Here is a 12,301-nt window from a genome sequence, read left to right on the forward strand (position 1 = left end):
TTAATACCTAGAGACAACAGACAACACAGCATTAGTTTAATACCTAGAGACAACAGACAACACAGCATTAGTTTAATACCTAGAGACGACAGACAACACAGCATTAGTTTAATACCTAGAGACGACAGACCTGAACAACACAGCATTAGTTTAATACCTAGAGACAACAGACAACACAGCATTAGTTTAATACCTAGAGACGACAGACCTGAACAACACAGCATTAGTTTAATACCTAGAGACGACAGACAACACAGCATTAGTTTAATACCTAGACAACAGACAACACAGCATTAGTTTAATACCTAGACAACAGACAACACAGCATTAGTTTAATACCTAGACAACAGACAACACAGAATTAGTTTAATACCTAGAGACGACAGACAACACAGCATTAGTTTAATACCTAGAGACAACAGACCTGAACAACACAGCATTAGTTTAATACCTAGAGACGACAGACCTGAACAACACAGCATTAGTTTAATACCTAGACAACAGAACCGAACAACACAGCATTAGTTTAATACCTAGAGACGACAGACCTGAACAACACAGCATTAGTTTAATACCTAGAGACGACAGACCTGAACAACACAGCATTAGTTTAATACCTAGAGACGACAGACCTGAACAACACAGCATTAGTTTAATACCTAGACAACAGAACCGAACAACACAGCATTAGTTTAATACCTAGAGACGACAGACCTGAACAACACAGCATTAGTTTAATACCTAGAGACGACAGACAACACAGCATTAGTTTAATACCTAGAGACAACAGACCTGAACAACACAGCATTAGTTTAATACCTAGAGACAACAGACCTGAACAACACAGCATTAGTTTAATACCTAGAGACAACAGACAACACAGCATTAGTTTAATACCTAGAGACAAACAGTTAAACGTTTCAGTCTACGTTATACATTCAGGTAATACCTCCTCAGACAGACAGGCAGACAGACAGACAGACAGACAGACAGACAGACAGACAGACAGACAGACAGACGGGAGATGTTTTGTTGAATGTGATTCTGTCACTGTGTATTCAGACACAGCACACAGAGCAATGACCCTAAACATCAAACCCACACTGACCTTCTAACCAACGCTACCAAATACCCATCATGTTATCTACTGACAAAACATATTCACTCTCTCACACACGCAACCTGAGGCCATTTTGAAGAAAAGTATGATAAACACATACACTCTCACCTCGACTACCACAATACCACTATCGCTGCTGCTACTACTACTGCTACTGCTACTACCACAATACCACTATCGCTGCTGCTACTACTACTGCTACTGCTACTACCACAATACCACTATCGCTGCTGCTACTACTACTGCTACTGCTACTACCACAATACCACTACCACTATCGCTGCTACTACTACTGCTACTACTACTACTGCTACTACCACAATACCACTATCGCTGCTACTACTACTGCTACTACTACTACTGCTACTACCACAATACCACTATCGCTGCTGCTACTACTACTACTGCTACTACTACTGCTACTACTGCTGCTGCTACTACTGCTGCTACTACTACTACTACTACTACTGCTGCTACTGCTACTACCACAATACCACTATCGCTGCTGCTACTACTACTGCTACTACTACTACTACTACTACTGCTACTACTACTGCTACTACTGCTACTGCTACTACTGCTGCTGTTACTACCACTACTGCTACTGCTACTAATACTACTACTACTACTGCTACACTACCACCACTACTACTACTACTGCTACTACTACTACTACTACTGCCGCTACTACCACTACCAGTACTACCACTACTACTACTACTACTGTTACTATACTACTCTACTCCTACTATACTACTGTTACTATACTACCACTATACTACTACTATTACTTTAACTACTACTATACTACTGTTACTATACTACTCTACTCCTACTATACTACTATACTACTACTATACTACTATACTACTAATATACTACTATACTACTCTACTACTACTATACTACTACTATACTACTATACTACTACTATACTACTCTACTACTACTACTGCTGCTGCTGCCACTACCACTACCGCTGCTACTACTACTGCTACTACCACTACTACCACTACCACCACCACTACTACTACTACTACTACTACTACTACTACTACTACTGCTACTACTACTACTACTGCTACTGCTACTACTACTACTACTGCTACTACTACTACTACTACTGTTACTATACTACTCTACTCCTACTATACTACTGTTACTATACTACCACTATACTACTACTATTACTTTAACTACTACTATACTACTGTTACTATACTACTCTACTCCTACTATACTACTGTTACTATACTACCACTATACTACTACTATTACTTTAACTACTACTATACTACTGTTACTATACTACTCTACTCCTACTATACTACTGTTACTATACTACCACTATACTACTACTATTACTTTAACTACTACTATACTACTGTTACTATACTACTCTACTCCTACTATACTACTGTTACTATACTACTACTACTCTACTGTTACTATACTACTATACTACTACTATACTACTACTATACTACTCTGCTACTACTATACTACTATACTACTACTATACTACTACTATACTACTCTACTACTACTACTATACTACTACTACTACTATACTACTACTATACTACTACTATACTACTCTACTACTACTATACTACTACTATATTACTCTACTACTATACTACTATACTACTACTATACTACTATACTACTACTATACTACTCTACTACTATACTACTATACCACTACTATAACTATACTACTACTATACTACTACTATACTACTCTACTACTATACTACTATACTACTACTATAACTATACTACTACTATACTACTACTATAACTATACTACTACTATACTACTACTATAACTATACTACTACTATACTACTACTATACTACTCTACTACTATTATACTACTCTACTACTACTATACTACTACTATACTACTCTACTACTATACTACTACTATACTACTACTCTACTACTACTATCAGAGAAGATAAAGGTATGACAACACCAGTAGTAACACCAGAGGCCTGCAGTACAATCAGCTGAACCCTGATCAGAAACCAATGTAGACACACACCACACACACACACACACACACACACACACACACACACACACACACACACACACACACACACACACACACACACACACACACACACACACACACACACCACACACACACACACACACCTCTCTCTCTCTACACCTCTCTACACCTCTCTCTCTCTACACCCCTCTCTCTCTCTCTCTCTCTCTCTCTCTACAACTCTCTCTCTCTCTACACCTCTCTCTCTTTCTACACCTCTCTCTCTCTCTACACCTCTCTCTCTCTACACCCCTCTCTCTCTCTACACCTCTCTCTCTCTCTCTACACCTCTCTCTCTCTCTCTACACCCCTCTCTCTCTCTACACCTCTCTCTCTCTACACCCCTCTCTCTCTCTACACCTCTCTCTATACACCCCCTCTCTCTCTACACCCCTCTCTCTCTCTACACCTCTCTCTCTCTCTACACCCCTCTCTCTCTCTACACCTCTCTCTCTCCTCTCTCTCTCTCTCTCTACAGCTCTCTCTCTCTCTCAACCTCTCTCTCCCTCTCTCTACACCCCTCTCTCTCTCTACACCTCTCTCTCTCTACACCTCTCTCTCTACACCTCTCTCTCTCGCTACACCCCTCTCTCTCTACACCCCTCTCTCTCTCTCTCTCTCTCTACACCCCTCTCTCTCTCTACACCTCTCTCTCTCTACACCTCTCTCTCTCTCTACACCTCTCTCTCTCTCTCTACACCCCTCTCTCTCTCTACACCTCTCTCTCTCTACACCTCTCTCTCTCTACACCCCTCTCTCTCTCTACACCTCTCTCTCTCTACACCCCTCTCTCTCTACACCCCTCTCTCTCTCTCTCTACACCCCTCTCTCTCTCTACACCCCTCTCTCTCTCTACACCCCTCTCTCTCTCTACACCTCTCTCTCTCTACACCTCTCTCTCTCTCTACACCTCTCTCTCTCTCTACACCCCTCTCTCTCTCTACACCTCTCTCTCTCTACACCTCTCTCTCTCTCTCTACACCTCTCTCTCTCTCTCTACACCTCTCTCTCTCTACACCTCTCTCTCTCTCTCTACACCTCTCTCTCTCTCTCTACACCTCTCTCTCTCTCTCTACACCCCTCTCTCTCTCTACACCTCTCTCTCTCTACACCTCTCTCTCTCTTTACACCTCTCTCTCTCTCTACACCTCTCTCTCTCTACACCCCTCTCTCTCTACACCCTCTCTCTCTCTCTCTACACCCCTCTCTCTCTCTACACCCCTCTCTCTCTCTACACCTCTCTCTCTCTCTACACCCCTCTCTCTCTCTACACCTCTCTCTCTCTACACCCCTCTCTCTCTCTACACCTCTCTCTCTATACATCCCCCTCTCTCTCTACACCCCTCTCTCTCTCTACACCTCTCGCTCTACACCCCTCTCTCTCTCTACACCTCTCTACACCCCTCTCTCTCTCTACACCTCTCTACACCCCTCTCTCTCTCTACAACTCTCTCTTTCTCTCTACCCCTCTCTCTCTCTCTCTACACCTCTCTCTTTCTCTCTACCGTACCTCTGTCCTCGTTTTCTCACCTTCTCGTCTCCTCTCAGCGTATAAAGTCCAATCTCTCTTCCAACTGTCACCAAAACCAGTAAAAAATGCGTCCTCCTCAGTCTATCTCCAAACTACAGCCCCTCCCATATCTGCACTCCTGGCAATTGATTGGTACTGAGACAAAACCTCCCTGTTTAGAGGCGTGGTTAAAACGCCTGTTTGTTCTGCAGAGAGAGAGCGATGTGTCAAGCTGTCAGGAAGGAGTATAGAGGTGATGGAGTGACCTCCACCAGATATACAGGACATTGACAGTAGAGTATTGAGGTGATGGAGTGACCTCCACCAGATATACAGGACATTGACAGTAGAGTATAGAGGTGATGGAGTTACCTCCACCAGATATACAGGACATTGACAGTAGAGTATAGAGGTGATGGAGTGACCTCCACCAGATATACAGGACATTGACAGTAGAGTATAGAGGTGATGGAGTTACCTCCACCAGATATACAGGACATTGACAGTAGAGGTGATGGACTGACCTCCACCAGACATACAGGACATTGACAGTAGAGTATAGAGGTGATGGAGTTACCTCCACCAGATATACAGGACATTGACAGTAGAGTATAGAGGTGATGGAGTTAACTCCACCAGATATACAGGACATTGACAGTAGAGGTGATGGAGTGACCTCCACCAGACATACAGGACATTGACAGTAGAGTATAGAGGTGATGGAGTGACCTCCACCAGACATACAGGACATTGACAGTAGAGTATAGAGGTGATGGAGTTACCTCCACCAGATATACAGGACATTGACAGTAGAGGTGATGGAGTTACTTCCACCAGATATACAGGACATTGACAGTAGAGTATAGAGGTGATGGAGTTACCTCCACCAGATATACAGGACATTGACAGTAGAGTATAGAGGTGATGGAGTGACCTCCACCAGACATACAGGACATTGACAGTAGAGTATAGAGGTGATGGAGTTACCTCCACCAGATATACAGGACATTGACAGTAGAGGTGATGGAGTTACCTCCACCAGATATACAGGACATTGACAGTAGAGGTGATGGAGTTACCACCACCAGATATACAGGACATTGACAGTAGAGGTGATGGAGTTACCACCACCAGATATACAGGACATTGACAGTAGAGTATAGAGGTGATGGAGTTACCTCCACCAGATATACAGGACATTGACAGTAGAGTATAGAGGTGATGGAGTGACCTCCACCAGACATACAGGACATTGACAGTAGAGGTGATGGAGTGACCTCCACCAGACATACAGGACATTGACAGTAGAGTATAGAGGTGATGGAGTGACCTCCACCAGACATACAGGACATTGACAGTAGAGTATAGAGGTGATGGAGTTACCTCCACCAGATATACAGGACATTGACAGTAGAGGTGATGGAGTTACCTCCACCAGATATACAGGACATTGACAGTAGAGTATAGAGGTGATGGAGTGACCTCCACCAGACATACAGGACATTGACAGTAGAGTATAGAGGTGATGGAGTTACCTCCACCAGATATACAGGACATTGACAGTAGAGGTGATGGAGTTACTTCCACCAGATATACAGGACATTGACAGTAGAGTATAGAGGTGATGGAGTTACCTCCACCAGATATACAGGACATTGACAGTAGAGTATAGAGGTGATGGAGTGACCTCCACCAGACATACAGGACATTGACAGTAGAGTATAGAGGTGATGGAGTTACCTCCACCAGATATACAGGACATTGACAGTAGAGGTGATGGAGTTACCTCCACCAGATATACAGGACATTGACAGTAGAGGTGATGGAGTTACCACCACCAGATATACAGGACATTGACAGTAGAGGTGATGGAGTTACCACCACCAGATATACAGGACATTGACAGTAGAGTATAGAGGTGATGGAGTTACCTCCACCAGATATACAGGACATTGACAGTAGAGTATAGAGGTGATGGAGTGACCTCCACCAGACATACAGGACATTGACAGTAGAGTATAGAGGTGATGGAGTTACCTCCACCAGATATACAGGACATTGACAGTAGAGGTGATGGAGTTACCTCCACCAGATATACAGGACATTGACAGTAGAGGTGATGGAGTTACCACCACCAGATATACAGGACATTGACAGTAGAGGTGATGGAGTTACCACCACCAGATATACAGGACATTGACAGTAGAGTATAGAGGTGATGGAGTTACCTCCACCAGGTATACAGGACATTGACAGTAGAGGTGATGGAGTTACCTCCACCAGATGTACAGGACATTGACAGTAGAGGTGATGGAGTTACCTCCACCAGATATACAGGACATTGACAGTAGAGTATAGAGGTGATGGAGTTACCTCCACCAGATATACAGGACATTGACAGTAGAGGTGATGGAGTTACTTCCACCAGATATACAGGACATTGACAGTAGAGTATAGAGGTGATGGAGTGACCTCCACCAGACATACAGGACATTGACAGTAGAGTATAGAGGTGATGGAGTTACCTCCACCAGATATACAGGACATTGACAGTAGAGGTGATGGAGTTACCTCCACCAGATATACAGGACATTGACAGTAGAGGTGATGGAGTTACCTCCACCAGATATACAGGACATTGACAGTAGAGTATAGAGGTGATGGAGTTACCTCCACCAGATATACAGGACATTGACAGTAGAGGTGATGGAGTTACCTCCACCAGACATACAGGACATTGACAGTAGAGTATAGAGGTGATGGAGTTACCTCCACCAGATATACAGGACATTGACAGTAGAGGTGATGGAGTTACCTCCACCAGATATACAGGACATTGACAGTAGAGGTGATGGAGTTACCTCCACCAGATATACAGGACATTGACAGTAGAGTATAGAGGTGATGGAGTTACCTCCACCAGATATACAGGACATTGACAGTAGAGTATAGAGGTGATGGAGTTACCTCCACCAGATATACAGGACATTGACAGTAGAGGTGATGGAGTTACCTCCACCAGACATATAGGACATTGACAGTAGAGTATAGAGGTGATGGAGTTACCTCCACCAGATATACAGGACATTGACAGTAGAGTATAGAGGTGATGGAGTTACCTCCACCAGATATACAGGACATTGACAGTAGAGTATAGAGGTGATGGAGTTACCTCCACCAGATATACAGGACATTGACAGTAGAGTATAGAGGTGATGGAGTGACCTCCACCAGACATACAGGACATTGACAGTAGAGTATAGAGGTGATGGAGTTACCTCCACCAGATATACAGGACATTGACAGTAGAGGTGATGGAGTTACCTCCACCAGATATACAGGACATTGACAGTAGAGTATAGAGGTGATGGAGTTACCTCCACCAGATATACAGGACATTGACAGTAGAGTATAGAGGTGATGGAGTTACCTCCACCAGATATACAGGACATTGACAGTAGAGTATAGAGGTGATGGAGTTACCTCCACCAGATATACAGGACATTGACAGTAGAGTATAGAGGTGATGGAGTTACCTCCACCAGACATACAGGACATTGACAGTAGAGTATAGAGGTGATGGAGTTACCTCCACCAGTAGGCTCCCAGTAGACTCTAAGAAGTCGTATTCTATACCCATTGGAAGAGAAATAAGTTATTAATGTGTTTGATAAGATAGGACCCTATTTAAATTTTACGGGTCCCTGACCCCCGGTTTGGATGCCTCTCTGTCACGACTTCGGCCGAAGTCGGTCCCTCTCCTTGTTCGGGCGGCGTTCGACGTCACCGGCCTTCTAGCCATCGCCGATCCACTTCCCATTTTCCATTTGTTTCGTCTTTGTCTTACACACCTGGTTTCAATCCCCCCAATTACCTGTTCATTATTTAACCCTCTGTTCCCCTCTGTTCGTTTGTAAGTGATTGATTGTTTATCTGTTCGTGAATGCGCACGTTAGCCTGGGTTACACTGGGTTATGTTAAAACCCTTATTTGTATTTCGTGTTAGTTCGTTCCGTGTGCTTTTGGGTCTCCATTTTGCTACCAACTATCTGCTCTCCAGCGCCTGACTTCCTACAGCCCTTCACGCCGACCATGACACTCTCCTTGGCCGGGCTTCTAGCCATCACCGATCTACTTTTCATTTTCCATTTGTTTTGTCTTGTCTTCCCACACACCTGGTTCCAATCCCATCATGACATGTTGTGTATTTAATCCTCTGTTCCCCCCATGTCCTTGCCAGAGATTGCTTGCTTCCTCTCTCTGTGTATAACCTCTCCCCCTTGCTTGCTTCCTCTCTCTGTGTATAACCTCTCCCCCTTGCTTGCTTCCCCTCTCTGTGTATAACCTCTCCCCCTTGCTTGCTTCCTCTCTCTGTGTATAACCTCTCCCCCTTGCTTGCTTCCTCTCTCTGTGTATAACCTCTCCCCCTGCTTGCTTCCTCTCTCTGTGTATAACCTCTCCCCTTGCTTGCTTCCTCTCTCTGTGTATAACCTCTCCCCCTTGCTTGCTTCCTCTCTCTGTGTATAACCTCTCCCCCTGCTTGCTTCCTCTCTCTGTGTATAACCTCTCCCCCTGCTTGCTTCCTCTCTCTGTGTATAACCTCTCCCCCTGCTTGCTTCAATGCTTCCTCCCCCTGCTTGCTTCAACGCTCCCTCCCCCTGTTTGCTTCAATGCTTCCTCTCTCTGTGTATAACCTCTCTCCCAATCTGGGAGCAGGACAACAAGGCCAATCTGGGAGCAGCCCAACAAGGCCAATCTGGGAGCAGGACAACATAACTAACATACATGAATCATTTGCGATTAGAAATCAGATCAAGAAGCCTTCTGAGAGTTGATCGACGCTGGGAACACAATAACAAGCGCCTAAACGATCATTATCTACATAAAAAAAGTGAGTGATAAAGTGAGTGGGAGGAATGAGCGATCTCGCCTGGCAACCAGACCGGAAATAAAACTGGCTAGAATGAAAGACCAATACTATTTTTCTAATATTTTTCATATTAACATATTTGATTATTTTCTGTTCTCCTTTCATTTTAATTCAACTTACCAACTTGAGAAAATGTCTGATTTTCAAGATGTTCCAGCACTTTCAGAGTGTCCCAAATTCAAGTACTTTTACAGTGAGGGAACCTTGTTTACTACCCTCCTTTAGTCTCCAGCTGTCTCAGTAGAGTCGCTGGGACAGGTGTGTGTGTGTGTGTGTGTGTGTGTGTGTGTGTGTTTGGTCCTCCTAATACAGGCTTTCTGTTTAGACAGCTGGAGAATGTGTGGGAGACATGAGTAGCAAAAACACACACAGGAAAAATTAAAAAACATTTATTAACAACAGATCAACATTTGATTACAAAAACAGTCTCCCTCTCTCCATGTCTGTATCCCACTCTCAGTCCCTCCCTCGTTCTCGCTCTGTCCCTCCCTTCCCTTCCTCCCTCCCTCTCCCTCCCTCATTCAGTTCCCTCAGTCCCCCTCCATCGCTCCCCTCCTCGGTCTCCCTCCCTCAGCCTCCCTCCCTCAGTCTCCCTCCCTCAGTCTCCCTCCCTCAGCCTCCCTCCCTCCGTCCCCCTCCCTCAGCCTCCCTCCCTCCGTCCCCCTCCCTCAGCCTCCCTCCTCCAGGATGTGCGTACAGGTGAGTTGGAGAGGGGGGGTAATCCGAGTAACAAACTCTCTGTCTCCTCGGGTAAACCTCTTCAGCTGGGCAGAGTCTGCAAACACACACACACACACACACACACACACACACACACACACACACACACACACACACACACACACACACACACGTGGGTGAACTCAATGTGTGTATCTGAGAGGTCACGGACTGCATACCCGTGTGCGTATGCAGGTACTCACCCTGTCTGCGTGCAGCAGGTGTGTGTGAATGTGTGTGTAGCGTGCAGATGAGAGTCAGGGGACGACACACAGCGCTGCTGCTACACAAACAGGACAGGTAGCGGAGGAGAGGGTCTTCAGCATCCACATCACACACCTGCACAAACACAACATGTTATATAAGGGACATGGTGCCATTTCAGACATGTTATATAAGGGACAGGGTGCCATTTCAGACTCATAACACGTTATATAAGGGACAGGGTGCCATTTCAGACTCATAACATGTTATATAAGGGACAGGGTGCCATTTCAGACATGTTATATAAGGGACAGGGTGCCATTTCAGACTCATAACACGTTATATAAGGGACAAGGTGCCATTTCAGACATGTTATATAAGGGACAGGGTGCCATTTCAGACATGTTATTTAAGGGACAGGGTGCCATTTCAGACTCATGTTATATACGGGACAAGGTGCCATTTCAGACATGTTATTTAAGGGACAGGGTGCCATTTCAGACTCATGTTATATACGGGACAGGGTGCCATTTCAGACATGTTATTTAAGGGACAAGGTGCCATTTCAGACATGTTATATAAGGGACAGGGTGCCATTTCAGACTCATAACACGTTATATAAGGGACAGGGTGCCATTTCAGACATGTTATATAAGGGACAGGGTGCCATTTCAGACATGTTATATAAGGGACATGGTGCCATTTCAGACATGTTATATAAGGGACAGGGTGCCATTTCAGACATGTTATATAAGGGACAGGGTGCCATTTCAGACATGTTATTTAAGGGACAGGGTGCCATTTCAGACTCATAACACGTTATATAAGGGACAAGGTGCCATTTCAGACATGTTATATAAGGGACAAGGTGCCATTTCAGACTCATAACATGTTATATAAGGGACAGGGTGCCATTTCAGACATGTTATTTAAGGGACAAGGTGCCATTTCAGACTCATAACATGTTATATAAGGGACAGGGTGCCATTTCAGACATGTTATATAAGGGACAAGGTGCCATTTCAGACTCATAACATGTTATATAAGGGACAGGGTGCCATTTCAGACTCATAACATGTTATATAAGGGACAAGGTGCCATTTCAGACTCATAACATGTTATATAAGGGACAAGGTGCCATTTCAGACATGTTATATAAGGGACAGGGTGCCATTTCAGACTCATAACATGTTATTTAAGGGACAAGGTGCCATTTCAGACTCATAACATGTTATATAAGGGACAACGTGCCATTTCAGACACATAGCATGTTATATAAGGGACAGGGTGCCATTTCAGACTCATAACATGTTATATAAGGGACATGGTGCCATTTCAGACATGTTATATAAGGGACAAGGTGCCATTTCAGACATGTTATATAAGGGACAGGGTGCCATTTCAGACACATAACATGTTATTTACGGGACAGGGTGCCATTTCAGACATGTTATATAAGGGACAGGGTGCCATTTCAGACTCATAACATGTTATATAAGGGACAGGGTGCCATTTCAGACTCATAACATGTTATATAAGGGACAGGGTGCCATTTCAGACTCATAACACGTTATATAAGGGACAGGGTGCCATTTCAGACATGTTATATAAGGGACAGGGTGCCATTTCAGACTCATAACATGTTATATAAGGGACAAGGTGCCATTTCAGACATGTTATTTAAGGGACAGGGTGCCATTTCAGACTCATGTTATATACGGGACAAGGTGCCATTTCAGACATGTTATATAAGG

At 44.2% G+C, this 12,301-nt stretch overlaps 2 protein-coding genes across 3 annotated transcripts in view; both read right to left on the bottom strand.

The window, feature by feature from the left end:
• tfr2 (transferrin receptor 2) overlaps window positions 1-4,767 on the bottom strand; it is a 99,975-nt gene extending 95,208 nt beyond the window's left edge. Inside the window, exon 1 of one of the 2 annotated variants that reach the window (XM_045721376.1) lies at window positions 4,714-4,767. The gene's annotated coding sequence lies outside the window, so the exon portion shown is untranslated. Of the gene's footprint in view, window positions 1-4,693 lie in introns of both variants that reach the window. The other variant, XM_045721377.1, reaches the window with a different exon arrangement.
• A 5,487-nt stretch (window positions 4,768-10,254) lies between these two features.
• ctc1 (CTS telomere maintenance complex component 1) overlaps window positions 10,255-12,301 on the bottom strand; it is a 65,977-nt gene continuing 63,930 nt past the window's right edge. Inside the window, exons 25-26 of the mRNA XM_045722567.1 lie at window positions 10,547-10,682; window positions 10,255-10,398 (exon numbers count right to left, since the gene is read on the bottom strand). Of these exons, the coding sequence (XP_045578523.1) occupies window positions 10,292-10,398; window positions 10,547-10,682 (243 nt within the window). The 3' untranslated portion in view covers window positions 10,255-10,291. The remainder of the gene's footprint in view (window positions 10,399-10,546; window positions 10,683-12,301) is intronic.

The sequence above is a fragment of the Salmo salar genome, chromosome ssa07, assembly GCF_905237065.1.
Source record: "Salmo salar chromosome ssa07, Ssal_v3.1, whole genome shotgun sequence".
In the NCBI taxonomy this organism is placed as follows: domain Eukaryota; kingdom Metazoa; phylum Chordata; class Actinopteri; order Salmoniformes; family Salmonidae; genus Salmo; species Salmo salar.